Source organism: Apiospora kogelbergensis (assembly GCF_038363985.1).
Source record: "Apiospora kogelbergensis strain CBS 113332 chromosome Unknown utg000008l_segment0_segment0, whole genome shotgun sequence".
In the NCBI taxonomy this organism is placed as follows: Eukaryota; Fungi; Ascomycota; class Sordariomycetes; order Amphisphaeriales; family Apiosporaceae; genus Apiospora; species Apiospora kogelbergensis.
Genome location: NW_027117425.1, coordinates 195,804 through 223,783, shown reverse-complemented (window position 1 = coordinate 223,783; position 27,980 = coordinate 195,804). Strand labels below are relative to the sequence as shown.

Here is a 27,980-nt window from a genome sequence, read left to right as displayed (position 1 = left end):
GCAAATGGCAGATCCGACTACTTTCGTGGCCAGCTGTGCTGGATCTAACATTCCCACCCAATCCGACACTCAGCTACACGCAAACTCAAGCCTTTCCAAGCTTCAGGCTGCAACAATATGCGCAGTAATCACCTTGATGCTTTACGCTATCTTGATTCAGAAAGACAATAAGACACATATCCCTATAGTTAACAATCCTTTGGGACGTCTTGGAACAGCCTTCTCTCGCATTTCGTGGGCATTCAGATCCCGTTCCATATTAGACTATGGGTTCAGAAAAGTAAGTTACTTTGTTACCGGGAAATACCCTTTCTCTGGCCACTGTTTAGTAACTGACTTGCAACAGTTCGCTGGGGACACATATATGTTAGCTCGTGGAGACACCAATCTGATCGTGCTTCCTGCCAGTTTCATACCCGAACTCAACAGACTTCCGAGTTCACTATTGGATTCTCGAGAGTATCATTCATCTTCTATGCTCGGTTATTTGACAGAGCTCGATATCATTCGAAAGTCTACTCACCATGTTAAAGTATTGATGAGTCGGGTCAGTCCAGCACTACCCCGGCTTCTCGATGGGATTTCCAAACGGACATCAGCATCTGTAGTCCGTCTTTTCCCCCAACAGACCACCTCTTGGGCCGTCGTTAAGCCCCTGGACCTCATCGCCCATTGTGTAACTGAGGGTCTAGTTTTGGCCATGTACGGGACACCGATCTGTGACAATCCGGAACTCGTGCAATTGGTTTTCGAACATACAAGGGACGGTATGTAATCCGCTTTACGGGTATATGCCTATTCATACTAACTTTGCAGACAGTGTTTGCGACTGTGATGTACATGAGGTTCTTCCCGGCCGTACTCCAGCCACTCCTAGTTTGGCTATGCCCCACAAGATGGCGGCTGCGACGAAGTTGGAGACGCCTTGAAGAGCTTGTTGCCCCAAGGCTAGAAACGCTCAAGAGGCGCGAGCATGAAGACGCCGAGCCCGATCTTCTCTCATGGATGGTCAAAGATGGAAGAACAGTAGAAGAAAGGGACCCGCAGATACTTGCCAAACTCGCAGCCTCCGTCGCCGCTGGGGGGTTTACAGCACCGCGAACCTTGTGGTCGGCGTTATTGCAGATCTCGTTGCGCACCCAGACGTTCTTGAAGAAGTTCGCGAGGAGATCTTGGAAAGAACCAGGTCATTGACGGGAATTGGGACCAAGCAGCATACAACAGCCTTGACAAGCTGGACTCGGCCATGAAAGAAACAAGCAGGTTGGCTCCTGGGTCACTCTTAGTGTACAGCCGGGTCCTACAGGCCGACCACACCCTTTCCAATGGGATTCAGCTCAGGAAGGGTCAATTTGTGACCATCTCTTCCCATACGCGGGCTATGGATCCTGTCATGTTTGAGAACCCGAAAGAGTACCATGGCCTTCGATACTACAAGGGAGATCTTCAACGGCATCGCGCCCGCCCGTTCAGAGACATTGATGGCGATATCCTGAGCTGGGGTGCTGGACGTGGGGCCTGTCCCGGAAGATTCATTGCCAACCTTTTGGGAAAATTCTACTCGTCAAGCTTTTGACTGAGTACGAATTTCAATTCCTCGATGAACAGCGTCCCCCAACCATCACCCTCCACGAATTCACTATGTTTTCTCCAATGGAAAAGATCATGGTCAAACGAAGAAAGAACCCCTGTTGAGGTCTTAAGCTTGATCCTGAGATTCGGTGCTTTTAGTCGTGATGGCCCTACTCGCACTTGCCAGCCAATCGACCAACGCTGTCACAGACAGTCCTTGACCACATGATCAGCCTCCTAATGGGATTGCACTCTCGGGAGCGGTCGACCCCTGTCTTTCTAGCTGTTTTCCTACTTTGGACGTTTTGCTTCATTGTACTCGTAACCTCTTTGCTAGTCACTTCCTTATGCGTTTCTATCTTTTTGTTCCTTTCTTTAAAATATTAGGCGGAGGGGGATTTTGACAGCGCTAGTATTTACTTCGTACAAGATAGTAGATATAATCCAATAGCAGTAACAGAACATGGTACCGACGTGTGACGCAGCGCATCCAGTCAGGCATGGCGTAATGAGGAAATTTGACTCCTTTGAATCTTCAAAAATGGGCTAAACCCCTCTTTTGTTCTCTTTCCTTTCTATCGATGTACACATGACGACCAACAGCGCCTCTACCAAAACTCATGACTGTAGACGCCCTAACTAACGCATTTCCTTCCACCATCGTCACCAGCTATCCCAGCCACCGCGAGTCGAGCCCGTCCTCCACCAGGTCAGCGTGTAAAGTAACTCCCGATGGAGGGGTTTGTCATGATGAAGATAAGGAGCCAAATGGGGATGGTGATGGCAACCAATCCCCATTCTGTTTCGCGCTTGCGAGGAAAGACGGCCATTCCCGAAAGTTCCATCATGTCCTCCAGGTCCTTTCTGGTAACGCGGATCTCAGAGGCGTCGTCGTTCTTTGTAGCCAATGCCGTGGCGCCGTCGATCACTGATTGATCACTTGTTAGCCCTGTGACGTCTGCGGGCTCTTAGGAAGATGGCTATTACACCACTAACCTCTCCGCATGTCTTTCCCGTTCCACTTGAGCGCCTCCACAATCGGCGTCTTGATGATTTTGCGAGCCGAATCCTCCAGGTAGATATGTTTGGTCCTGTGATAATTATCGCAGACTGTCTTCCACACCTTTTTGCGTTGGTCCTCCGAGAAGGAAGAATAACAAATCTGCACGTGCGCTTTCGAAACGATGTCTTTGCTTAAGTCGTCTTTTCGGTTCGTCTCCAGGATGACAAGCCCCTGGCTCACCTCCAGGGCGTCTCGGAAGGCTTTCTCGCGGTAAAGAAGTCAGCTCAGAACGGACGTGCGTGACCAAAAAAGTCGGCTTCGTTGTTTGTTTGTTACTGTCAAGCTCACCTGCTCTGAAAGTCTCGTGTATGTGGGGATTGCCCGACGAGGAGGATGGACTCTCGGCCAGCAAATGGTCGGCATCTATGAAATGCAGTATCACTCGCCATCGGTTGGCCCTACGAAACAGGTTCTTCATCGCGGGTCGGTGGTCGGCCTCGCTGGCGATCAGATTGCTGGAGGGTATTGTCATCAAGGGTCTCTTGCTATGCTCCGCGATGCATTCTGTGGGGCGAGAGGGAAGGAGCATTAGCAGTGGCGTTTCGTCATTCGGTTCACATAAATGTGAGCTCTAACTGAGGTTTTCTTCTTACCTGCAGTGAAGGTTTTGCCTAAGCCCGAGCCACCATACAGATGCAAGAGGAAGCCGTTGCGGTCACCCTCCGCGAGGCGAGTAAGCGATTGCCTTTGCCTTTCGTCCATGACAAGTTTTTTCATGGAATCGTCCCTCCAAGTAAGAGGTTTTAGTCCCAGGGTATGCAGCCTCTCTACATAACATTTCAGGATTAGCATTGGCAAGGGAGGAAGGGAAAGAAAGAAAAACTTGCGCCATGTTTTGGTGTTCAGCACGAAAGCCCAGATGGACGAAGGGCACAGCAGTCGCTGGTGCGGTGTCAAAACCTGACCAGATGTAGGGTCGATTCGGCGGTACTGCGCAAAGGCTCGTTCTCCCATCGTTGACGAGGCTGACGACCCCAACCCGTGACCTTCCTCGCTGCAAACGTGGCAAGCGCAGTGCGGAGACCAAGCAGCCAAGTCTACGCCGCTCATAAAAGGCGGCACCCCTTCTTCTGGATGCCGGTCGAGGGCCTCTTGATGGTCAACCACCACAAGCGAATCGACCTCGAAAGAAGTTAGCTGGTTTGCTTGCTTGGGGCTGCCAATCGGATTGATCTGGTTAAAATATTTGTTTACCTCTTCTTGTGGGTATTCAGCCGTGACTCCTTTGAACTTCCAGTATTGGACGTCTCGGATGTCCCGATTCCAATATTCCCCGCTGCTGATCGTATATCTAACGTCGAAGGACGATTCGTTACCTAGAAAAGGCTCCACAGGACTCCCAAGAGGGGATTCTGAGGCTTCTTCGTCGTGCCGCCAGGAGTCAGGCTCCAGCACTCGCCACGGCCTCTCCCGTACCCCAAGAAACGGCCGAATGGTCGTCGCGTAAACCACGCGGCCCAAAACCCGGCCGTCGCATTCCAATCTCCACCCTCCGAAGTCCCACGTCGCGACGCCGAAATCCTCAGTTCTGGGCGGCAAGACGACAAACGGCCCCTGGCTTTTGAGACCCGGCCATTCGTGCTCGGGGTCGTTGGGGAACACCGGGCGGCGCGGCCAGCCCGCGCGGTCGGCGCCGTCGCGGCCGTAGACGACGGTGGTGCCGGGCTTCTGAGAGACCCAGGCGAAGTCGAAGGTGTAGAGTCCGTTCCGGTTGCGCGCGCGTTCTTCGTTGACTTGGTCCATGACTGCCTCGTCCAGAAAATTGAGCAGGATGTGTATGTGCTCCGGGATGCTCCGCTTCATGAGACACGCCGTGCTATCACTTTGAGCTTCGCACTCTGCTTTTAAGACCTTCAGCTCATCGTAGTGGTGAACCAAAGGGGGATAGGGCCAAACGAAATGGGGCAAGGTAGCAGCTGTCAAATCCAGTTCGGGGTAGTATCGTATAACGGATCGAAGAGCGAAGACCAAAGACTCTGAGCAGATTGCCAGATCTTGATTATTGTATAAGCGCCTGCCCCCGTGATGCCGCTCTGGTGCATAATCTCGAGAGCGTATCAGTTCGAGGACCTTTCTGTTTGTGTGATCTATGACAGCGATAGGGGGCTCGTGCTCTGGTGTACGGGGGCGATCAGGTGGCGCGTAACGCGGCGGAAGAGATGCAAACCCGGCTTCCGACGGATTATTTTGCCCAGGCAGACCAGGGAACGTAACCCTCGTAACGCCGAGGTGGCTCTTGATATCCTCAAAGGTATCCAGAATGGGTATCACATAACCCCTACCGAGTACATCGCTAGCAACAAGGTGGCCATAGACGAGACCAGATTCCGAGTTCATAACCCAAGACCCAGAATCGCCGCGAGAGAGCACTAGTATTGAATTACAGTTAGAAGCTGCCTCCTATTTGCTGGGATGGTATGTGCTCTTACCATAAGGCTCGTCTAGGTTTACGATGAAGGTGTCAACAAAGGCCCGTCCGGGGTGCAAGAGCAGCTTTGACGGCAACAGAGACATGGTCCCAGACTTGGGCCCTTCAGGGCTCACGACGACTATCGTTGAACCTTGAGCACCGTCGAGGTCTTGGCCGGAAGGAACCCTCGGTAGTAATGGTTGGCCGTCTACACGGCGGGCCCCCACATTGTGCACCTCCATATGGTTGGGCAGGCTTCCAAGATCAACCAACGCCCAGTCGTAGTAAGTCCCTGCCTCTGGGTCGGCTGTCGCTTTGGTCATGGTCATTATCACAGAGTTTGTCTCCCACGGGTCGTCGCGTTCTTGATTTTGCGGCAGGGTCGTTTGCGAATCTACGACTTGAAAATCGCCTTGATCAAGGCTCGATGCAGTTTCGGCACCGCTATCACTTTCGGTACCGGTTGAACCCGAGACTCTCTCCAAACAAGTGTCGGTTTCCATGTCGGGGCGAGTTGTAATTTGAGACGTATCGTCATCGCCAACTTCAAGCCCGTCCACTGCGTGGCCCACAGTCATCCCAAGGTATTTGTTTCGGCCATTCAAGGTGGCTTCAAGTACACCACCTAGAGTGACTTGGCGCGATGCTGCTGTCGCGGGGTTGTAAGTCCACAGAGGTGCGCCGCAGAGCTCGTTGTTGTGTGCAAACCCTTGAACAATTCGGCCAGGTAGCTGAGCCACGATATTAGTACGGGCCAAAAGCGTTGCTGGCTTCGTGATGTAGACTTGGATGGTGGCCACTTCCAGCCGTCCCTGGAAGTTGCACAGTTCCTGCACCCCTGGCCGATTGAAGAATCGCTTGACACGACTCCTCAGGCGCTCTTCGCAGCAAACTACCATCCAAAGCTTTGCGTCAGCCTCTGTCCGGCCCAGGAATGCCGGCCTGCTGACGAAGGGTTCATAGAGAGGTATTTCTGCATTCCATCCTTGCAGGTCTTCAAGTATTAGGTTGCTGATACGACTGGCGACACTCTTGCAGTACTGTAGGCTCTCTCGGTTAACAGTTGTTCCAGGAAATTCGCGGAGCTGACCTGTTGTAAAAGCTTGAGCACTCGAGGCAAGGTTCAGAACAGAGCTATCATCATCCTGGGTGGCTCGTGTGCCCGCGTCCACGGGGTTGTTTGTGTCAGTGTCGCTCATACTGAAGTGGTGTCGAAGCTACAGCTCTACGGACAAAACGCAAGTTGGTTCCAGGCACCTGCGAGCCGCTTTCGAGATGGGATTGCTGTCAGTTTACTGGTGGGACTCTACAGTGGCACGTGACGTGAGAATTCCACCCCGCACAAGAGAAAGAATGCTGCATTAGCAAATCAGTTGATCCGCGGCGAGATTGAAATAGGGGAGCTCTAGAAATTGCAGCCAACAATTTTATGAATAACTAGTCTTACTTTATTTTGTCCCATTCCAGCTACTATTATCCCACTTTATATTTCCCTGGCTTCATATTTCGCAAGAAACTAGAGATGAGGCGTCGCGCGGACAGGCACGACCGCATCGTCCTCAACCCCTTTTATGCGACTCTTATACATCCGCCCCTCCTTCATGACCCCTAGGATGTACATGTCCGGCTGGTCTAGTATGGTAACGTCCTTCAAAGGATTGGCAGACAGAATTAAAACGTCAGCCTCGTAGCCCTCCCGTATCTGCCCCAATGCCGACTCCCGACCCAACATCTTGGCTGGGTTCAGCGTCGCGCTCCGCAGCACATCAACTGGCGAAAGCACCTGGGACCGCAGCGCGAACTCATGTGTTTGCGCCGCACCCAGGGACCTAATAAGTCAGTCCCGAAGCAGATCGTCACCCCGGCGTCATGGGCGATCTTTAAAGCCTTCAACCCCGCGTCCAGCACCTCCGTGTTCTTGGCCTGGGACTCCGGCGGCAGGTAGCCCGTCCACCTCGGACTGGCCATCTGGTGGTAGGTGATGAGGGTGGGCGTCAGATAGACCCCCTTCTCCTTCATCAGGGCGGCCGTCTCGGCGTCGAGGAAGTTGCCGTGCTCGATCCCGCGCACCCCGTTGTCGACGCAGTGCCGGATGGCCTTGGCCGTGTACGCATGCGCCGTGACGTACGTCCCCGCGTTGTCGGCGCACGCGACCATGGCGCGGATCTCCCCGCCCGTGAACTGCAGGTGGTCGATCTTGTCCGTCGGGCTGCTGACGCCCCCCCGAGCCCATGATCTTGACGAAGTCGGCGCCGCCGCGCACCTCCTCGCGCACCGCCTGCATGCACTGCGGCACGCCGTTGCACACGCGGCCGAGGCCCGTGGTCGCGCCGCCGCAGCACATCGAGCGGTCGTGCGGGCCGCGGAAATCGGCGTGGCCCCCGCTCTGGCTGAGCGCGTGGCCCGCGAGGAACAGCCTCGGCCCCGGGAACACGCCGTCGGCCACGGCGTCGCGCAGCGCGGCGCCCGCGCCTCCGCAGTCCCGCACGCTCGTGAAGCCGCGGCCTAGCATCTGGCCGCACACGTACGGCTGCCGCAGCAGCGAGACGGACTCCGGGTTGCCGAACGCGGACGACAGCTCGCCAAAGCCGGGGACTGCGATCAGGTGCACATGGCTGTCGATCAGGCCGGGGCAGAGAAAGCGGCCTGTGCAGTCGATGATGGTAAAGCCTACTATCGAAGAGGCGGATGAAGAAGGGCTAATGCTGGTGAACTTCCCATCCTCAACCTTCACGTCCATTGAGTGGCAGATCTCCCCGGCTTCGACGTCGATAATGTTGGCGTTGGCCAACAGATACGGCTTCGGCGGGGGCCGAAACCAGGGCTTGAGGTCGGCTTGCTGAACCATCGTGACGAAGGCCGTAGTAAAAACACGCTCCTGGAGTTAAAAGAATTTGCGGGACACCAGTACGCACCTAGCGCTTCCAGCGTGCCCTTGCTCGGACTTGTCTGATTAAGATGAAAGAGATTGGATTTAGCTTTTGAGTTCTACGCCGGTTGCGCCACTGCAACGGGATTCGCGGTATTGGGGGCCGATGCGATAGTCCGAAGGTAGCCGAGACCAGATAGCAGAACTCGGAGATTCCCCCGACCTGACTCTTGGCGTGCATCTCCTCACCTCGATGGAGTTCGGTTTCTGGCTTTCAAGAACCGTGGTGTTAAACTGGACACACATGTCATCTATGCGCTCGTGATTGAGTTGGTAATTCTTCTCCTGCTATACTGTGATACCTTTTTCAGGAATCTGTGCTCCTCCCACCACTTACCTCTTTGTGATTTCATATAGTAGTATCTTAGCATGAAGATTCATCAAGAAGATAAACCACAAGACGGTGGAATACCCATCAATTCAATCCAAGATGCGCCGCCACCCATTGGAGAGAAAGGTCAAGTTGTCGAGATATCCGCGGCATGTACCCCGGAACGGAAGAAGAAAAGCGAGTATATTGCAAGATTAACTGTACCATTTTGCGTAAGGTAAGTCTACTAATACATCGGTCTCATATCATATCACCATTCATACTGATACTATGTAGATGTGTGTCGTCTTCCTGCATCAATATCTAGATAAGCAGTCTCAGCTACGCCTCCGTGTTCGGCCTCATAACAGACATGAACATGACCAGCGCCAAATACTCATGGTATACATTCATGTACGTTGGCCAGCTGGTCATCTCTTCATATACCTCATGAGCAGACTGCACCTGACCAACTTCGTGGGCGACACCTTGTGAAGTCCCCAGCATATCTCTCGCCATCCCCTTCGTAACTGACAAGTGGCACATCATAACCTGGAGCATCATATGTATGTACCTCGCCGCGGCCGGTGTTTCCTTCTACCTAATCATGCCGCGCGGGCTCGGGGATTGCTGGTTCATCACCGCGCGCCGAGAAGGAGGTGCTGTCACCACGCATGACGCTGGACCGCGAGAGAGGGGACAAGATGTCGTTCTCGACGCCGAGGCTCAGGGAGGCAAGGCTTGGTTCGTTTTCGCGTTCGGCGTTTTGGTCACCATGCAGTCAGTCACCAGTGCTCACGACACGCCCCACTCTTCTTGGATCGACAGTCGTCGTCGTCGTCCGAATCCCCTTCAAGAGCTGGCCATGTCTACATGCGCGTAGTTTGCTTCCCTGGTAATCAGCACCATTAGCTACGATGAGTTCCAAACCGTCCTGTACACCGCCCCTTCCGGAGCTTCTCAAGTCTTTCTGCTGTGGATCGGCGTCGCGGGGTGCTGGCTGTTCCCAAACAACCGTACGCTAGTGGCTTGGTGGTACTGGCATTGATCATTCCCCCTTTCGTCGGGAACGCTTTGCTTCTCAAGCTTGCCCTTGACTCAGGTTGGGGTATGATCGTCGCTTCTTGGCTGGTGAGTTTTTGGTTTGATAGCCGTTCGTCGGTATAAAAACATGTTAATGTGTACTCTCCGCAGGCCTCCTGCATCACGGCCGTCATGTCGCCTCTGGTGTTGCTGGCCGCATCCAACGTCGAGGGAAACACGAAACGGTCCCTTGAGGATGCTTTGTTCTTCATTGGGTAGTGAGCAGGGTGCATCGGTGCGCCGGAGCTATGGGCAGAAAAGCCGCGTTACTTCAATGGTGTCGTGACTGGCATAGTCACTTGTTGCTTGCTGTTCATTGTCGCCCTTTGCTACAGACTGGTATGCGTCAAGGAGAGGTGGGTGAGGTTGCACTAGATGCGCATGGGGCATTCAAGTACAGCTGGTGAGGAGCCGGCAGACAAGAATTGGCATCTGGCATGCACGAGGGACGACGTTGGCGATCATAAGCATAAGGCTCGGGTAATTATCGAAACAGCCACTCAAGGGGTATATCTTGGTAGAACCCCTAATTCTAGGAAGATTAAGGTGCACCTTAATAGAACGGATCCAATACTGTGGGTGCTGTTTCATTGGCTGCAGACCTGTCATTGCTCGCGACGGCCGGCTGTGATTGGCGCTTCAGACGGCGATGGGGTCAAAACCGGGTCGTCCCCGTATTTAACGGCACAGGGTCGCCGGGGGTCAATAAGGAGGCCGACTGGCTCTGCTTCCACTTTGGCTCCTTGGCCGTAATTAGACGTAGCAGTGGTGAGCCGATCGACGCCTCTGATATTAGTGCCGAGTCCCGTCACTGAAAGGGATCGACAACATTGCTGGTCTTGGCGGGCTGCCCCCGTTGACGTTGGCGATGGTCAAGGAGGCCCCGCGCTTTTTGCTTTAAATACCATGTCGGGAAGTCCTCACCAACCATCTCCAACCCAATCCATTCGCCACTACCAGCCAAAGGACCACCACACTCTTTTACCACCAACCCAAGTCACTCCTTCCTCCTAATCGACACGATGAAGTACGCCACTGCCGCCGCCACCCTCCTGCCCTTGGCCTGGGCCGCCAACATCGACGCCCGCGCCGGCAAGGACACCAAGTTCAACGTCAGCAACCTCGAGACCGAGTGCGACTCGGACAAGGGCAAATGCTAGTACGTCACCGCCATCTTTAATCTCTGTCGCTCATATATCACTGCATTTATGAAAACTTGCTGACATTGGTCCCGACTTATAGCTACAACTTCAAGGTCGCGACCGGCGACTCCGACTCCACTAGCTGCAAGGCCGAGACCATGACCAGCTCGCTGGGCGCCGCCCCGGAGACCAAGTGCGGCCCCTACGCCGTGTCGGTCGCCAAGCCGCACGACGGCGGCCTCATCTTCATCGTCGACGAGGGCAAGAAGGGCCTGACGGGCACCTTCACCGTCTACCCCAGCGACTTGAAGAAGGTCGACTCGGACGGCGGCGAGCGCCAGTCCTACAAGGGCGGCGACGCCTTCGACGTCGCCGCCAAGGCCACCCTGCCCATCACCGGCGGCGACGAGGACAAGGACGACGACAAGGCCACGACCACCGCCGCCGCGTCCAAGGGCGACGCCACCGAGTCTGCCAAGCCGTCCACCCTCATGTCCCACGTCGGCGCCGCCTCCAAGGCCGCCCCCACCGAGACCGAGAGCGCCAAGGCCTCCTCGCTCGCCTCGCACGCCGGTGCCGCGTCCCAGCCCGCCCCCACGGGCGCCTCGTCCACGGGCGGGGACAAATCCGTCGCGCCCGTCTCGTCCATTGCCGCCACCGGCGTCTCGGGCGTCAAGACCATGGTGACCGCCACCGCGTCCCCCACCGCGTCGGGCTCCGACAAGTCCTCGTCCAGCTCAGACAGCACCGAGACTTCTTCCTCCAGCTCGGCCAGCCCCAGCGAGAGCGAGAGCAGCGGTGCCACTCGCCAGAGCGCTTTCGCTGGTGTCATGGCCGTCGCTGGTCTGATTGCCTTTGCTTTTTAGATAATGACGCCTCAAGCGACGACTACTGCGCGTCCTTTGACGAAGAGATTGCAGCCCAGATAGATATCCTGCGACAACGATTATATATATCTAATATACCAAGCCGGCTCGGCAGCGTTTCCATTCTACCATTCCAATACATTATTCATTGCAACCAATGCAAATAAGACGCCCTGGGTACATGACCTCTTGGTTCCGAGAACACGACAATAGTTCTTGCATAGAAAAACACATTTGCAATGGCTGTGCTGTTTCATATGCTAGTTGTGTGATCCATTGATATATCAACTATGAGTATAATTCTATTGAATAAGATGGAGGCATAACCCGTCGAATAACATGGTATATTGATGATGGCCGACCAAGGTCCAGTGGGGGCAAAACCATATTGCCAATCTCACTACTCAGCAGTCATTTCTAAAAGTTCGCCAAGTCCCACATTCTTTTTCCGCTATGGAGTTTGAACTTGACAGCAGCCCGGTGAAGAAACCCGCGTCCAGGGGAGACACGGTGGACGATGTGGCCGGTTCGCAAGGCCTGCTACCCCGCAGCAGCAGCACCTTCATCGACATCCCGCGCCCCGCGCGCATCGACAGCCAAGGCCGCCTGCGCGCCCCCGCCACCGGCGCCGCGACGACGGCGCCCTCGTGTCCGAGACCGAGTGCATCCGCGCGCTGCACCGCCCGACGCGACCCAAGCTGGCGCAAGCCGCCGCGCACCGCCACGTCGGCGCGTACGTCGTCGTGGGCGTCGTCGACGCCGCGACGGGCGCGACGCGCGAGTGTCTGCAGGGGCTGTCGGGCGCCGCCGACGACGGCCGGCCGCGCGACTTCCTCGTCGCCCTGCGCGCCGCGGTGCGCCGCCTCCGGCCCTGGCACGTGCGCTGGTTCACGCTCAAGACAGTCGGCGGGTTCGGGCTCTACGAGTGCCACCGGTACGGCGGCGGCGGCGACGGTGGTTCGGCTTACCATACCGTGTTGGACGTCTCGGAGGCGACCCGGTTGACCTTGTTGGAGCTGTACCACGACTTCATGGCGCAGCGCTCCGACGCTGACGAGTACTGGAAGGAGTGGGTGCACCAGCAGTTCAATGCGGGTGACACTTTCCCCGGCGCGCGCAGGATGGGCTTGCGGCTGATTCTGAGGTGGTCGGTACCCAAGATCATTGCCTACGTTGCCACGCCCGTTGTCGCCAGCATCATCTTCGGGCTTGTCTACACGTTCACTGTCACCGGTCCGGATGTGGACAGGGTAGCTGTGCTCCAAACCGCTTGGACGGTGTCATCCTACATGGTGACCACAGCAGGCGGTATGTCCTCAGTGATTCCTCTGCACTTCCCACGTGACATGTTTACTGACTGATACCTAGTTGTGGTTGCTCTCCTTGCTGCCATTACTAGCCTGAGGGATCATTGAGAGATGGAGCTTATGATGAACTACGATATCCCCGTCAACTTTCACTCCCTAGTCCAGGGCCAGGTCGTGACATGTTTCAACTCAAAAAGACCTAATCCGTCATGGTGGACCTGCATCTTGATTCTCAAGAGCGCCGGATACCAGCAGAAGAAACCCCAGTCCTCCACGAAAGGTTCTAGGCGCTGTAAACGAGCCGTCTCTGTGGCGCCGAGGTTGCTGATTACGCGAGTATGCTTGACTGTGATGTGTCCTGCTTGCTTTGGTAACGGTGCTATTGGATATCACGATGTAAGGGACCCGGCGAGATTCACTTTTTAGCCGGCCTTGATCGTGCCAAACATGTGCTGAAAGTGTCGGATGTCATGTTTGCGTACATGATTAGATAGTGGGAGGCGAGCAAACAATGCACGATGGTCACACAGCTTCCTTCGTTCGTAACATACTCCAAATCGCGCCCTGCACACGTGATGCAAACAGTATAGAGCTTGCAGAGTAAATATTTACTGATTCTCTTTACCAGAAGCCTCAGGATGGGACAAATTGCCGATTTTCAGCATTTGGGTTTCGGCTCATCGCCCATATAAGCCCAAGAGCGAGAGAACTGAATGAGATGGTAATGATATTTCGGTGTCAGCTGGAGGTACTGAGAAGGACATTTAGGCCTCCTTGCTCTTGCTCGGGTCAGTTCTGCATCTAACCTAAATCGGATAGAAAGACGCGAACGCTGGTGCGGCATCCGCCTTACAGTTGTCTTCTTGGGCAGTGAATTGGGCAAGCACCCGTACTCACAACCATAAATATCGAAGCAGAGGCTCTTTTTGCAACAACTCAAAAGCCGGAACCAGGCTTCTTAAAAGTAATTTTCCAGCCGAAATTCTACTACCACTTAACAGGCCGCCACCAGTAGCCTATCATCGCCATGTTGACGAGTGTTCTGCCATTCACGGTAAGAAGCCCTGACCCTCATTACTCGTTAATGAACGCATTGTATCTCACATGGAATGATACTCGCTCAGCCGGAAATGGCTGCGACAGTCACACAGTACTGTACCGAGCACTCGACCGACGTTTCGCCTGAGATGAAAGAAGTATGGGACTGGACCTGCGGAGAGTTCGAGGATGCGGACAAGATGAGCTCGCCACTACAGGGGACGACCATGAAGTTCCTGGCCAGCTGGGCCGGGGCAAAAAGAGGTCGGTTCAAAGTTGCCGCTCATCACTAGAGCCTCTCCCTCCCCATGGCCATGACTAACCGCCGGAATTGCCTCAGTTCTTGAATTCGGCGCCTACTCTGGTTACAGCGCTCTAGCCTGGTACGAGGCCACCAAGCAGACACAGGCCGAGATCATCACGCTGGAATTGGACCCGAAGATGATTGCCGCCACCCGCACCACCATTGCCAAGTACAACCTGGGCGACCGACTCACCGTCATCGAGGGCCCGGCCCAGCAGTCCGTTGAGAAGCTGACGGGCATGTTTGACATCATCTTCGTCGATGCCAACAAAGACGGCTATCTGGGGTACGTCAAGGCGGTGCTGGACCAGAAGCTCCTTTCGCCCAAGGGCCTTATAATGTGTGACAATGGTATATCATGATGACTCACAGCTCCCCTCCAACTGCAAATTTCTCTTTGAAGCTAACGAGGCATTTATATGTGCCGCGCACAGTCTTTGCCCGTGGCATGACCATCTCCACCGAGTCGAACCCCCAGCTACCCGACAAGGTCCGTCCGTATTGGACTGAATGTGGCAAGGCTCTGCAGAAGTTCAATACTTATGTGAAGAATGACCCACGGATTGACGTCGTATTGTTACCCGTCTATGATGGTGTAACTCTGATTAAGTGGAAGCAGTAAGACAAGCCTGGTTATACTAATGATGCGCTGGACTTGGCCACAGGTACTGGGTCATCGTCGGATGATCATTGATGTATTGGAATTATTCCATTTATTCTGGTATGCGAAAATGCATAACGAGAGACGAGAAACGAAATGTGTCCATAACAACCCGGGATAGCTTATGTGTACCGCCCAGAGTCTCCAATTCCAATTTGTGCAACTGACCACGAATAACTCTACGGTACCAATCATGTGAGAAGTGTCTACTGAACCATGATCGATCTGACCGAGCCTTGTCGTAGCATTTCCCAATGTAGCCACCGTAGGTAACGTCCAGTGGAACCATTCTGTTGAGTAACCTTAGCACAATGCCACTTATGTGAGGCGTAAACATATCATTCAAACTTGCCGCCGCCGAACGGCCTCCCGGCGGGGCTGGCCGAAAGCCTGTTGGTGGTCACGCCGAGGGCGCCGACGCCAGGCGCCACGTTGCTGCTGCTGTGGTTGCCGGCTTTGGCGCCTCCGCCGAGATGCAACCAGCGCGCGAGCCGCCACGATGTCGGGTCGGCGTTTACGCGCGGGCACCTCGCCGCGTCGACCAGCTCGGCGCCCCGGGAACGCCGCCGCCGTCTCCTCCCGGAATGCGGCCAGCCATGACGGGTTGCGCATGAGGCAGGCCAGCATCCAGAAGGAGGTCTTGCGCGCGTTGGTGTTGACTCTGTTGGTAATTAGTTTTCCCAAGTCAGTCACCAGTGAACGCCGCAGAGTGGGATACGTACGCAAAGTATAGGCGGAAAACCATGATGGCTATGTTCTTGTCGTCTACGCCAATGGCCCGCATCTCGTCTTCCATGGCGTTGATGATCCAGGCAGCAGCCCCCCCCCCCGCCCGCCCCTTCTCGTCTGGGGTAATTAGGCCTCGAGGGATGCCATCATGTCCTCGCGCTGTTTGATCAAGTCGTGGGAGAGGAAAATCGGATACTGATACAGCATCTTCCACATGACCTCGTCAAACACCAAGTAGGAGTCGGTGTAGCTAGGGTTGACGTTGTCTAGAAAATCTCCAAATAGACGTACTGTCCCAGCCGGACAAAGTGGCCCGACGTCCACTGGTAGAGGGGCATCTGGATGTGATCCGGCGTCACCGATACGGCATAAGCCCTGCACGCCTTGCTCATGTCGTCGAAGCGTAGTTGGCGGCCTTGTTCTGGAGGACAGCCAGGGGGTGCGTTCGGAGGGACTGGGATGCATTCGGAGGGATTGATGCAGAGGTCTTGTACGTAACAAGGAACCCGAGTGCCGATCATCCGCGCATGCGTTCGTAAATGTGTACTTTGCAGTACTCAAATTAGGCACGCAGATACCTACAGGGATATGTAGGGTAGCCAAAATCTGACTTATCTCCTAACTCATCCATGACCGTTCAGCCGAGGTAAGGGGGCGGGTGAGTGACGTGTGACGAAAGCAGAATAATGATTCAGACTGTCACACCGTCAGCTGCATGTGCCGCAGACAGAAACGACCCCATTAGAACATCCTCTCGTCTTCAATCCTTATGCACATATTTGTAATAGTGTAAGGATACCCCCTGTCAAGTCCTGCAGTGTAGTCACTTTACTCGTCCATCCACTATGCTGTACCCCTTGCATTGGAAATCCGAAAATTTACCTACATATAACTGTTTCTAAGAATTGACCGGCTACCTAGCAGCCTGCCTATGTTGCAAATTTCCTTGCCGTCTTCTCATTTACATCATTTTGTCGTTCTTTCCGATCAACTTCCTAATCCCGCGCGAAGCGAAAATCCAGTCGGATTTTCTTGTTAACCATGCTTTCTTCCGCAAAAGGAACCGTGATCGTGACTGGGGCAAATGGTGGACTTGGCAGCGCAATCGTTAAGCAGCTTGCCTCAGATCCCAACCTTTCTTCTTATTATAATATTTACACGGTCCGCGATGCCACCAAGGTATCAGAGTCTACCTCGGACTCTACCTATGAGTTCGTGTCCCTAGATCTAACAGATCTCGAGAATGTTCGCGAAGTAGCAAAGGTTATCAACGTGGGTATTACGTTCGTTCAGCTTCGGATCCAACATGATTTTTAACTTTTCACCTCCTCACTATGCACAATACGTACCTAACAGCACCCATGTAATAGGCTCGTGTTTCCGCAGGCTCGATTCCGCCCATTCGTGCACTCATTTTGAACGCCGGTTTCCAGGACTTTGGCCAGCAGACGTGGACTAGCCAAGGACTCGATACCACCTTTGCCGCCAACTACCTCGGACACTGGCTGCTCACCCTTTTGCTGCTCGAAAGTATGGACAAGGCGGATGGCCGCATCGTCTACTTGGGCAGCCAATCTCATGAGTAAGAGTTTGATTCGCTTATTTAGTTGCACCATTTCTGATTCCTGACATATTTCCATAGTCCCCACGATCCTCAAAACGCGAGCGGTCGAGCCTTCGTGGATCCAAAGTACAAGACATTCATCTCGGACGCTGATAGCTTTCATGCTATCGCCAAAGGGACGTGGAGTCCCGCAACCGAAGACGCAGGGTTCCGGGGAGGGTACCGAAGATACGGCGCCTCCAAGTGCTTCCAGGTCATGATGCAGCACGAGCTGCAGGCGCGGCTCGACGCGGACCCGGCGCTCAGCAAGCTCTGTGTCGTCGGCGTCGACCCGGGCGCCATGGCCACAGGCATGCAGCGCCTTGCGCCGTGGGTGATCCGAGTGCTATTCTTCCAGGTGGTTTTCCCCTGATTCTGTACCTGTCCCCCGGCAAAGCGCCGATTCGACCCACCAGCCAGCCGGCGGGCGAAGTCTTGGAGGCGGCGTTTGCTGCAGAAGACGGGGGCGAGCCACCGAAGGACATGTACTTCGTTGAGAAAAGACCTAAGGACACAAGTGAGGAGTCGAGGGATGCGGCGAAAAGGGCACTGGTGTGGAAGGAAACAGTGAAGTTGGCTGGCTTGGAGGAAAGCGAGACAGCCCTAACCCAGTGGCAGTAACCGGGATAAATGGTCAGATAAGGGGAGGGTTTAATCACTAGACTTGTTGTACCAGTCATTATTCGTCCAACTGCGCTCCGAACCGATCAAATGGCATTGAAGTTTTCACTGCGGTGCTCCGTTCATTACCTGTGGCTAGTCGCGCTGTATCCGTACACTGGATTTCTAATCCTCCATGCCTCCGAGATCTGAGATGATTCGGCACGAGCAACGTGGGATTTATGGCGCGGTCAACTGCGATTGCCTGATGCTTATGCAAGCCGGGGCTAAGGGGTCGTTCCGCTAGGCGGGATGCGGTTGGCTATTCGGAGTCACATGATATGGACAGAAAAGGGAGTGTCGAGCACAACATAATTGACTGATGTCCGAACCTGGAGAAGCACTATCAAGTCTCCAATTTCTTGGCAAAGCATTATAAAGGTATTGATAATAGGCTCATGTACACTCTCGCCCTACGGCCTTTAGGCAGCAACGGTCGGTTATGTCTGCGCGGGGCTGTGTAAGCAACTAGACGGCATCGGAGGCTGATTCAAATTGTATTCGGATTTGCATCCAATCGGAATCCGAGGTGTGAATAAGCACAGGGTACCCAATGCTGAATTGGAAATCTTCTCTTTCCCCTATTTTATCTCTCGCTTGCGTCTTTAATGGAGGCACTACCTGGCTTCCCCATTCCACAACTTTGGGCTGTCGCTCGCTACATTCCCCTCTATCAGTCCCATTCTATTTTCCTGTCTTGTCAACTCATCATATCATACCGACCGTGCGCCATTAGACATTCATAAGTCATGATGAGCACATGCAAGGATTGCCAGCAGTTATGGTGTAAGGTTATAGTCAAATCTCGTGCCAACAGACACGAATAACATGGTGTCAAAGTGAGCGGCAGGTGGATGAATGTCCAGAGTTGCGATTTGTGTAGCTGCATCTATCAACATGCTGTGAAAGGTTCAAAATATGAAACTCAACTCACGACAACCCGATGGGCTAAACTTCAGCTTTTTGGATGGTTTGATACGGCAAATCGACTTGCTGCGGTGGAGGGGTCGGTGAGGCTTGAAGAGGCGGGAAATGAGTTCGTGTCCAAGGCAGTAAGATTGGACCTTTGGGCAGATATTGGTATCTTTACTCAGCTGAAGGCGGAACCAAATCATGCCTGGCTAACCATTCACAGGAAGTGCTGCCGCTGCATCGGGGTTATTCAGCACCAAACCATCGCTGGGTTCGGATAGTACCGAAGAAACGATGTCTCTGTACAGTTCCTGTTTGGAGACCTGTCTCCTTGAGCACCCGAAATGCGGAAAAACAGTATCCGGAAGATGGGTTGATGATGTGCCAGAACTACCTACTCGTGTCCTCGATCTGGGACTCCAACCGATAGGAAATCTGGCCTTTCTTGAAAGCAGGGGCCTGCGTGGAGAGTACTGCGCACCTCACTTCCAGATGCAATATTGGGGATACTTGTTATCTGCTAACCACACCCAGTACATCATCAACGTCATTAAACGAGAATGATGACTTTGTAACACGCGTAAGTGCTTAGAATACGTTGAGCAATGAGCTGTTTTTACTGACTTCCATTGCAAAACTCACCAGCAACGTATTCTTGGTCTTCTGCTAGTGCCCACTTCCTCTGAGAACGACACGTATCAGCGAGTGGGGGCCGGGATGTCGCTTGTGCCACAGAGCGAACTTGATTCATGACCACAGAAGACCATTCGCATTGTCTAACAGCACACATCGCACAATGCTGCTTATGTCGATACCAGGCAGAAATGGGAGAGTTATTGATAGCATGAGTCACCCGTTGCTATCCCTTGCGTCAGATATCTGCGGAAAGAAATAGCCAATACAGTGGCAGCCTGGAGCAGACACTTGTAAACCGAGCGAAGAAGGGGGATGGTAATCCTCGATTTTGCCTTCCCAACCCCTGCACAGTATCCTAAGAGTATTCAGGTATCAAAATTGCCAGTGCTGGGCTGTAGCGTCAAACCCGACAATAGCAAACAGCGGAGGGAGCATGCAGCTCATATTGAAGGTGAAAAAGAACAGCGTTGGGACTCGATAGAAGTTGGGTGCACGTCGGGACACAGATGGGGGCCAAAGATAGCATCACGCCTGAGGCACGCTCTAAGTTGATACGTACTGTTAAGGGCTGGCGAAGAAGATGGTGTTACAACACCATGAATAAATCCATATATGAGAACTTTCTGCGCGCCGCCGCACCTGCCCCCTGAAATACTAAGCCACCCCAAAGTGCAGCCCCCGAGTGACGTTTCCCCACTTGGCGTAGATCAAATCCCGCGGCGGCGCGTCGCGGGGCTTCCAAGGCGCGACGTCGCCGTAGCGCGGCAGGCCCTTGTCGGCGGCCTCGCGGTAGTTGGACGCGAGGTTCCAGAAGCGGCGGTCGCGCAGACGGGCGGCGTCGCGGGCGCCCACGCGCGGCGTCGCCGACGTGACGCCCTGCTTCCGCATGTGCTTGTAGACGCGCGTGAGGATCCAGGCCGTCGCGTCGGCCCCCGCCGTCCACGACGCGTCCACGTACCCGATCATGAAGAACAGGTTCGGCACGTCCGACAGCATGGCGCTGTGCCAGCACCGCCGCGTCGACCAGTCGATCCGGCCCCCGCCGTCCACCGTCACGGGGATGCCGCCGATGAAGTCCATGCGCAGGCCCGTCGCCGTCACGATGACGTCCACGTCGTCGAGCGTGGTGGCAGCGGTGCTGTCGCCGCCCTTGCCGCCGCCGCCGCCGCCGCCACGACTTCCCTCCAGCTCGATGCCGTGCTCCGTCACGGTCCGGATGTGCGCCGTCACCACCTCGGCCCGGGGCTTGGGCCCGCCGAGCGCCTTCTGCAGGTCGCCGTCGGGCGTGACGCAGACGCGCTGCTGCCAGGGCGTGTAGCGCGGCGTGAAGTGGGGGTCGTGGGCGAAGCCGTCGGGCAGGCTGGCGACGACGAGCTTCATGAACTCGGCGCGGGCGAAGTTCGGGAAGTGGCGGCACATCAGCACGACGCACCACTGGAACGTCATGAGGAACCAGCGCTGCCAGGCCAGGGCGGCGCGCCGCGGCAGCAGCGTCTCGGCCCACGTCTTGGGCCGCCCCACGTTGGGGATGGACACGACGTACGAGGGGCTGCGCTGCAGCATGGTGACGTGGCGCGCCGTCTTGGCCAGGTTGGGGATCAGCGTCATGGCCGTCGCGCCACTACCGATGACGACTATATTCTGGCCCGCGTGGTCGTAGTCGGCGGGCCAGAACTGCGGGTGGATCACTCTGCCCCGGAAGTTCTCGAGGCCCGGCACGTCCGACTCGAGGGGGCTTTCGTAGTTGTAGTACCCGGAGCCCATGACCACGAAGCGCGAGGTCAGGGTCTTGATCCGGCCCTCGCTCTCCATCTCCACGGTCCAGCGCTGGCCTGCAGACGACCAGTCGCACGAGAGGACCCTGTGGTGGAAGTTGAGGTACTTGCCCAAGTCATACTTCTTAATGCAGTCTTTCATGTACGAGACAATCAGGGCACCCTCGGCAATCGGGGTCGAGTATGGCCATGGCTCCCACGCGAAGCCGTAGGTGAAGAGGTCCGAGTCGGATCGGACCCCCGGATACTTGAACAAGTCCCACGTGCCACCGACATCGCCCCGAGCCTCGAAGATGGCAATCTTGGCGTCGGGGGTCTCCGTTTGCAGCCTGTACGCACAGTTGATGCCTGAAATACCGGCACCTGCGACAGAATTGAGTCAGCCAATTTCCTTGTATCAAGCATCGTATCTGAAGGCACTCAGAATACTAAGGATTATGTGGAACATACCGACCACGATGACATCATAGTCAACCTCGGTCGACGCCTTTTTCTCGATCCTGATACCCATAGTGAGCTTGGGCTTGCTGCGATTCTCGCAGCCACAAAGCCTCCGTGTGTTTCCCTCTCAAAAGATGAATTTGAGATGAAGGCGCGCCCTTTTCTCCCCCGCTAGTGCGTCGTCGAAAGTCGGGACGGGACGAAGTTAAGTACTCGCTGCGTGTCTTGTCTCTGTCCGGGCCGTCCCTGTGGTCTCGGAGTCAATCACGGGAGTTGGGGTAAAAGACGTGGGTGTAGATCAGACCAGCTGAACGCACCGACGGCTCGACGCGGGAGGGACACACCCATTTATGGATATTTCACGCGTGTTGCGGCATGCCGGTCGCACAATACTCCAATGCTACACACCATCCACGCTGCTTAGCATATTTACTTTTGCTCTACACCTCGGCTCGCGGGCGCTCAAGTCGCAAGGAAAACCCCGAACTGTACCCATAGTGAGGACTTGTTCGTCCAGAATGCCAAGTCACCTGTGCATGGCTGTGGCTGGACTTTCGGCACAGAGCCCCCCCCACTCACCTCGGTCCCATGCAAGGTCGCTCGCCAGCTTTCCTTTTTCAGCCAGGTGACCGCAAAAGTAAAGTTCTTACGCTCAAGGCTCCTCCGAAAACATGGGACGAGAGGGGCCGACCGGATGGATGTTGGTGCGAATAGCTGCGAGACAGCATCATCGATGACCCCTCCGGACGAAACGAAAGCCCCGGGGAGGCCATGAGGACTCCGTGATTCGCTGTGTACGACCCTCTCTTTCCCCGCTCTATTCTCCTCATTGCACGCACATTTCCCACATTTTGCGGCGCAAGCTAGGATGCTGCATGGTGCGGGATATGCCGCCTCTACATAGGTGTTCTCGCAATGCGATAGGGGCAGGATATTGTTACTGGTTATTAGCTCTTCGCCAACCAGATTGCATAGCCAAAAAATAACTTCAGTGCAGTACAATACCAGAGGTTAGGCTGTTAACAATGGGTATACTTGAATAGCAACGACAACAGCGAATGGAATCCCCGGGTACATGAAATGATATTAGTATCCACGTGCCTCGGAGCAGTAACGAGCCAATATCCCCAAGTAGTTGACGTATTAATATTCAAGATGAATGGACGATGGGTGACATATATGTCATTAGGGAAACCACCGCCAGCCGGGCTCGAGTACAGATAAAAGCGCGGCACGATGGTGAAGAACATCGGCTAAATCAACATGATATTCATCTTCCAGCAGAGTCCTCTACCCGAGGTCAAACTATTGACTTCCTCCGAATGAACTCCCCAATCTTCGTCGTGACCTCGCGCACACTATCCTCCCATCCCAAATTGGCCCCCACCAGCAGCGTATCATGCGGCGCCCCGTCCTCGTAGTGAAGCTCGATGTCGTTCTTCCGCTTCTCCCCGCCGGTCTCCACCGTCCGCATCTCGCGCGCCCAGCGCGCCCCGTCGACCTCGAGGACCTCGGCCGCGCCGAGGTTGACGAACAGGGGCACGGGCGTGAGGAACGGGTGGCCGAGCGGCGAGATGTACGGGTCCGAGGCGGGGACGAGACGCGAGTAGGCGGCCGCGCCCCAGCGCACGAAGGAGGGGGCAGGATGTCGGTCGGGTAGTGCGGGTTGGACGTGACGACCAGCTCCGGGCCGAGGTAGTGGACGGGCGCGACCCACGGCGACACCAGGACCGCGCTGTGCGGCAGGGGGATGCCGTCCAGGGGGTGCTCGGCCAGGTAGCGCAGCAGCCCGACGGCCAGGTTGGCGCCCGCGCTGTCGCCCGACAGCACGACGCGGCCCGCGGGGATCTCGAGCCCGCGCACCAGGTACAGGTAGCTCGTCAGCACGTCCTGCAGCGCGCCCGGGAACGGCACCGGGTCGGGCCGGCAGGCGAGCCGGTACTGCGGGCTGTAGACGCACGCGACGCCGGCGTGCTCGAGCAGCATCGAGGCGCCGTAGCCCATCTGCGCGCCCCGGCCGTCGCCGAGGACGAAGCCGCCGCCGTGCACGTGCAGCATCACCATGGACGACGACGGCGGCTTCTCGTGCGTGGTGGTGGTGGTGGTGGTGGTGGTGGGCGCGGTGAAGCAGGTAATGCCCACGGGCGCCGGCGATACGGCGCTGCTCTTCAGCGGGCCCACGTAGTCCGCCTTGGACGCTGTCGGGGCTATGCAGAACGTCTCCTTTCCCTTCGCCTTACCCGGCTCCAGGCTCAGACGGGTTGGTTTCTCGGTGACGCAGGCCATGTGCACCAGGACCTTGGTGAGCGTTGCCATCAGGCTCTGCTTGAATGTCCATGTTGGGACCGGCCGCAGGCTGGAGAAGAGGCCAAACTTCAGCGTCCAATACGGTATTCGTGCCAGAATGGTCGCGACATAACATAAGGTGTAGATGGTGGACAGAGGCTGTCGTGCGATCCAGGGCGGAGTTGCTGCTGAGACGGGTTGCTGTGCCATCGTGGCCGGTTGGACTGTTTGCGGCTCACGGAGTTCGATGGCGAGAACAAACTGATCGATGGCTCATCCTGCCTGGGGGAACGTTTGCAAGCCCACACGGAATCTGAGACATGGCATTATTGGTACTTCCCGTGCTAACCAGCCGCGGCGCCGGAAATATTGGTCAATTCCTTTTCCAAGCAGTCAGCGAATAGTTCCGCACGGCACGGGTAGGCTTGTAACACCACCCGCTATCACGCGCAAGGGTAGCATGCGGGGTAGATGGGCGACGCAACATTCGGTGAACATATAGATGCGGAAAATGGCCGCATTACGGCATTACGGTGGTGGGCTCGTAGATCGCAGCAACTTGATTGACTGTCGAATGGAACCAAAGCGGATGCGTAACTCCGGCATGTGGTATTGTGTTGTATGCATAGATCGGGAGATGGAAATGTGCCGACTGTCCGATCAGAAGTCCATTGCAGTAGAGATTAGGTTATGAGGTCAGCTCTGCTGCTAGGCGGGGTCACTTGGCGTCCGGCACTTTGCATTCGGCCATCCTTGGCATCATCCGTCAAGAACGAAGCTATATCAGTTCAATTAAGTATTACAGCTCTCTCTCTCTCTTTCTTCCTGCCATGAACTCCTAGCTCTAAAACACTGGCCCACCAGCCTCGAGCTCCTTGGCCTCTTTCCTCAGCACGTCGGCCCGGAATTTGCGGTAGGCGTTTTCGACGCGATTCCTGCGGGCAGGGTCCTGGGAGATGAGGCGCGCCGCCGACCAGCTGCCCAGCAGGAACCCGAGCTCGCCGCCGAGGATGGTGCCGCCGAGGCCGAAGAAGAAGTAGGTCGCGATGTCGCCGAAGCGGCTGGGCTGCATGTAGGGGGTGATGTCGGGGAGGGGTTCTATCGTCGCAGCAGAATCGGTCAGCCAATCAGAGAGTTATGCCATGTAGAAGTGAGGATCGTACCTGTCCTGCCCCCAGCAAACACGACGTGTGTCGGCTTCTCGGCCGCGCGGAACATGCGGAAGACGTCGGCGCGGGTCCGCCGCAGGCGCACGGCGGCGTAGACGCCCAGGCCCAGCCCCACGAGGGTGCCGATGGTGGCCGGGATGCTGACCCGGCCGGCGGCCTTCTTCAGGCAGTCGCGGTCCGACTCCTCGAGGTCGTGCTGCATGTGCTCGTCGGCCAGGCGCGCGAACTCGGCATGGCGCGGGTCGCGTCGGAGCGCCGCGAAAGGGGTGCTGTTGTTGCTGCTGCCGGACATCTTGCCTTCTGTTCGCTTATTGTTTATTGTTGTTGCTTATTGTGGATGGTCGGGCGAGATGCGGTAACGATCTGCGGGAGGTGTCGGGGCTGCAATCTGAGTTTGAGACCTGCGTGTGTTCTGTTCGACGCTGATAATAGACCGGGAATGGAAATCCCGACGTGTTCTAGACAGAGAAGGGAACACGACAGCAATTGAAACATTCAAAATGAGGAGAATCGGAAGAGCTCTCTTTGGTAACAGCAAGTACATCAAGGTTATTGTGTGACGAAGATGGGCCATGCCGAAGCATCACGATGACATCATCGATCGGTACGCCCACCAACTTCTACGTCCAGCGGGTTTTGCACGCCCCTGAAAACTGCATTGCACTAAACACCGGGACAACTTCCTGCGACAATACGTTCTACTGGTGTCTGATCCCTACTAAGACATCTCTGGATTAATTAAAGGAAAAGGCCTAAGAGAACGCTGTGACAGTGTCGTGGTCGATGCTCGCTAGTCTGCGACCATTCGAGCGGCAGGATGAGCATTGGGCCTTCACTGCCAATTCCCGAGCCATGAATAAACAAGTCAACTTTTCAGGGACTCAATGCACCCCATGAGCAGCAGTGTACTTTTCCTTCGGTTTTCTTCCCTTCTAATCGCAGTTGCTTCTGCGACCTCTAGACCGAAGCCGCCTGATTGACGGCTAATTGGCATCTGACAATGAACGCGGAACACATTGCAAGAGACTCACGGCCAGCTGTGTGAAAATGTTTAATAGTTTTCCAATAATATGTATACTCTAAAAGACAGTCGCTGTTTCTCCTCTCATCAGTTCTTCGACGGTTTCCGCAACATCTGCGCCCTGGAGTTCTTCCGCGACATCTCGCGCGACGTCTTCCGCGACATGGGCTGCGCCGAGATCTCCAGCTCGACCTTGCCCATCGAGCTGAGGGGGTCGACCTGCGCCGCCACGTACTCGTCCATGTAGTGCATGTTGCTGCCCCCGGGCCCGTAGCGCTGCTTGTTGCTCTGGGTCTGCTGGAGGCTGGTCTGGCTCGTGGAGCGGCTGTGCGGGTTGTTGTTGTTATTGTTGCTGTTGCTGCTTTCCTGGTGGTAGTGGATCTGGCCGTGCCCGCCGAAGTCGTCGGTGCGGCTGTCGGCGGTGCGCGTGCGCTGCAGCTCGATGTCGTCGCCGTACTTGTCGTCGTCGGCGCAGCGGTCCTCGTCGACGGCCTCGAAGCGGTGGATGCGCTCGATCTTGATCTCGCGCGTCACGAAGACCTTGTCCAGCCGCGCCGTCAGCACGGGCCAGAAGACGGGGATCGACGCGCAGATGGACGCGAAGTTGACCTCGAGCGTCGCCAGCTCGATGCTGATGGGGCCGTACCACGTCGGGTCGAACGTCGGGAACGTCGCCGCCCGGTGGTCGACGATGCTCTTGACCCGCCAGATGGAGATGAAGTTGATGCTGCAGCAGGGAAAGACGGGGTGTGGTTAGCTTGGATAGTCCTCTCTCTCTCTCTCTCGATGTCTGATATAACCGAATAAAAGATGAGAGAACAAAACCTACATGATGCCCATGCAGAAGAGCCCGATCAGGCCCATCTTGGACCGGAAGGGCGTGTTGGCGCCAAAGTAGACCGGGATCGGGATGCAGAGGACGACGATGTCGAGCGTCATGTTGATGGCGGCGGACGAGGCGTAGGTGGCGTAGAAGACCGAGGGCACGAGGGAGCCGAAGGCGTAGCACGAGCCCGGCAGGGTGAGGGTCCAGTACTTCTGGATGGGGAAGCAGGGCACGATGGCCATGAAGGAGTAGGCCAGCCCCCAGGCCGCCGTGATGACCATGACGACCTTGCACAGCATGCGCATCCCGCCCGACTCGAAGATGCGCAGGTACTGGAACAGCAGCGACAGCTTGACGAAGGCCGTCGACATGCAGTACGTGACGTTGGCCACGTAGAAGAACTGGTTCGGAGGGGGAGCATGTTAGCGTGGCTGTGGCTGTTGACTCCCTTGGGTCTCGTCAATGGCGGACATGGTTTCTCCTTCTCAGCACTTACTTTCAGGTAGGTAATCCTGTCCTCGGCTGATATCAAGAGGAAATGCTCTCCCATGCCATGTCTTGTTGCTGTAGTTCCATCTCTTGTCAGTCCTCGCACGGAGTCCGCAGCGCCCGACGGCGATATCTCAGCTGGGTTGCCACTCACCAATGCATTCACATATGGATCCCACCGAGCCCGATAGCTATGTTCCCAATGTTAGCGATCGCTTTCTGGCATATAGTCGCTACGGACTGAGTGAGAGCGGGTTTACTAACCAGAACCAACACCACAAAGACATCATCCCATCCTGGCGCGTAGATGATGCGTAACCGTGTGTAGATGCGAAAGCAGACGCACGCCCACGTGATTGCCTGTCGCCATAGTCAGCGTCCGATTCATGAAGAGGCCTAGACGGGCTCGTGGTGATGCTTTCATGGGAAGGCGAAAGAAGGGCCATCTCCGTACCAAGAATGTCACAGCCAGTGCGATGATGGTCTCCGGGTAGTTGGACACGGGCTTGGTCTCGTGCAGGTTGTCGTAGAAGCCGATCAAGCCGATCAGACTCTTGGTGGCGTCGGCATGGCTGGGATTGGCCGCCATGGTGCCCGAATGTCCAACTCTCGGCCACGGAAATTGAAAAGAAACGAAGAACCCCCCGGTTCTCCTCCTCCTCCTCCTCCTCCTCCCCCTATCGGCGCTCGCGGAGCGGGTGGCGGTGTGTCGTCTTCGTCGTGTTGCGCTTCCTCAAAAGCTGGCGGT

The 27,980-nt window shown here is 55.7% G+C and overlaps 13 protein-coding genes across 13 annotated transcripts; 6 read left to right on the top strand and 7 right to left on the bottom strand.

Moving 5' to 3' along the window:
• Window positions 1-4: 4 nt before the first annotated feature.
• Window positions 5-1,576, top strand: PG998_011997 (cytochrome P450; the record flags this gene model as incomplete). Its single annotated transcript, XM_066878813.1, has 4 exons — window positions 5-280; window positions 347-767; window positions 821-1,109; window positions 1,159-1,576. 4 exons carry the CDS (start codon window positions 5-7, stop codon window positions 1,574-1,576), a joined length of 1,404 nt encoding a protein of 467 aa, XP_066725197.1.
• A 706-nt stretch (window positions 1,577-2,282) lies between these two features.
• Window positions 2,283-6,244, bottom strand: PG998_011996 (uncharacterized protein; the record flags this gene model as incomplete). Its single annotated transcript, XM_066878812.1, has 5 exons — window positions 2,283-2,500; window positions 2,569-2,839; window positions 3,018-3,139; window positions 3,229-5,004; window positions 5,065-6,244. 5 exons carry the CDS (start codon window positions 6,242-6,244, stop codon window positions 2,283-2,285), a joined length of 3,567 nt encoding a protein of 1,188 aa, XP_066725196.1.
• A 317-nt stretch (window positions 6,245-6,561) lies between these two features.
• On the bottom strand, window positions 6,562-7,893 carry PG998_011995 (uncharacterized protein; the record flags this gene model as incomplete). The annotated part of the gene is made up of 3 exons (XM_066878811.1): window positions 6,562-6,815; window positions 6,875-7,226; window positions 7,288-7,893. The coding sequence occupies 3 exons, from the start codon at window positions 7,891-7,893 to the stop codon at window positions 6,562-6,564; spliced, it is 1,212 nt and encodes a 403-aa protein (XP_066725195.1).
• A 563-nt stretch (window positions 7,894-8,456) lies between these two features.
• On the top strand, window positions 8,457-9,586 carry PG998_011994 (pantothenate transporter; the record flags this gene model as incomplete). Its single annotated transcript, XM_066878810.1, is given in 5 exon segments — window positions 8,457-8,522; window positions 8,582-8,775; window positions 8,789-9,166; window positions 9,250-9,415; window positions 9,479-9,586. 5 exon segments carry the CDS (start codon window positions 8,457-8,459, stop codon window positions 9,584-9,586), a joined length of 912 nt encoding a protein of 303 aa, XP_066725194.1.
• An 803-nt stretch (window positions 9,587-10,389) lies between these two features.
• PG998_011993 (uncharacterized protein) lies at window positions 10,390-11,375 on the top strand (the record flags this gene model as incomplete). The annotated part of the gene is made up of 2 exons (XM_066878809.1): window positions 10,390-10,526; window positions 10,610-11,375. The coding sequence occupies 2 exons, from the start codon at window positions 10,390-10,392 to the stop codon at window positions 11,373-11,375; spliced, it is 903 nt and encodes a 300-aa protein (XP_066725193.1).
• Window positions 11,376-11,714: 339 nt separating this feature from the next.
• On the top strand, window positions 11,715-12,790 carry PG998_011992 (uncharacterized protein; the record flags this gene model as incomplete). The annotated part of the gene is made up of 3 exons (XM_066878808.1): window positions 11,715-11,717; window positions 11,852-12,683; window positions 12,744-12,790. The coding sequence occupies 3 exons, from the start codon at window positions 11,715-11,717 to the stop codon at window positions 12,788-12,790; spliced, it is 882 nt and encodes a 293-aa protein (XP_066725192.1).
• Window positions 12,791-13,709: 919 nt separating this feature from the next.
• PG998_011991 (uncharacterized protein) lies at window positions 13,710-15,299 on the top strand (the record flags this gene model as incomplete). The annotated part of the gene is made up of 5 exons (XM_066878807.1): window positions 13,710-13,736; window positions 13,807-13,984; window positions 14,061-14,375; window positions 14,459-14,617; window positions 15,013-15,299. 5 exons carry the CDS (start codon window positions 13,710-13,712, stop codon window positions 15,297-15,299), a joined length of 966 nt encoding a protein of 321 aa, XP_066725191.1.
• Window positions 15,300-15,540: 241 nt separating this feature from the next.
• PG998_011990 (uncharacterized protein) lies at window positions 15,541-15,806 on the bottom strand (the record flags this gene model as incomplete). The annotated part of the gene is made up of 2 exons (XM_066878806.1): window positions 15,541-15,664; window positions 15,706-15,806. The coding sequence occupies 2 exons, from the start codon at window positions 15,804-15,806 to the stop codon at window positions 15,541-15,543; spliced, it is 225 nt and encodes a 74-aa protein (XP_066725190.1).
• A 649-nt stretch (window positions 15,807-16,455) lies between these two features.
• On the top strand, window positions 16,456-17,638 carry PG998_011989 (uncharacterized protein; the record flags this gene model as incomplete). Its single annotated transcript, XM_066878805.1, is given in 4 exon segments — window positions 16,456-16,686; window positions 16,785-16,996; window positions 17,057-17,347; window positions 17,362-17,638. The coding sequence occupies 4 exon segments, from the start codon at window positions 16,456-16,458 to the stop codon at window positions 17,636-17,638; spliced, it is 1,011 nt and encodes a 336-aa protein (XP_066725189.1).
• A 2,241-nt stretch (window positions 17,639-19,879) lies between these two features.
• Window positions 19,880-21,511, bottom strand: PG998_011988 (uncharacterized protein; the record flags this gene model as incomplete). The annotated part of the gene is made up of 2 exons (XM_066878804.1): window positions 19,880-21,363; window positions 21,451-21,511. The coding sequence occupies 2 exons, from the start codon at window positions 21,509-21,511 to the stop codon at window positions 19,880-19,882; spliced, it is 1,545 nt and encodes a 514-aa protein (XP_066725188.1).
• Window positions 21,512-22,741: 1,230 nt separating this feature from the next.
• Window positions 22,742-23,937, bottom strand: PG998_011987 (alpha/beta hydrolase fold-3 domain-containing protein; the record flags this gene model as incomplete). The annotated part of the gene is made up of 2 exons (XM_066878803.1): window positions 22,742-23,124; window positions 23,178-23,937. The coding sequence occupies 2 exons, from the start codon at window positions 23,935-23,937 to the stop codon at window positions 22,742-22,744; spliced, it is 1,143 nt and encodes a 380-aa protein (XP_066725187.1).
• Window positions 23,938-24,571: 634 nt separating this feature from the next.
• Window positions 24,572-25,188, bottom strand: PG998_011986 (uncharacterized protein; the record flags this gene model as incomplete). The annotated part of the gene is made up of 2 exons (XM_066878802.1): window positions 24,572-24,825; window positions 24,891-25,188. 2 exons carry the CDS (start codon window positions 25,186-25,188, stop codon window positions 24,572-24,574), a joined length of 552 nt encoding a protein of 183 aa, XP_066725186.1.
• An 816-nt stretch (window positions 25,189-26,004) lies between these two features.
• PG998_011985 (uncharacterized protein) lies at window positions 26,005-27,821 on the bottom strand (the record flags this gene model as incomplete). The annotated part of the gene is made up of 6 exons (XM_066878801.1): window positions 26,005-26,644; window positions 26,747-27,144; window positions 27,240-27,307; window positions 27,387-27,423; window positions 27,497-27,592; window positions 27,687-27,821. 6 exons carry the CDS (start codon window positions 27,819-27,821, stop codon window positions 26,005-26,007), a joined length of 1,374 nt encoding a protein of 457 aa, XP_066725185.1.
• Between the last annotated feature and the right edge of the window lie 159 nt (window positions 27,822-27,980).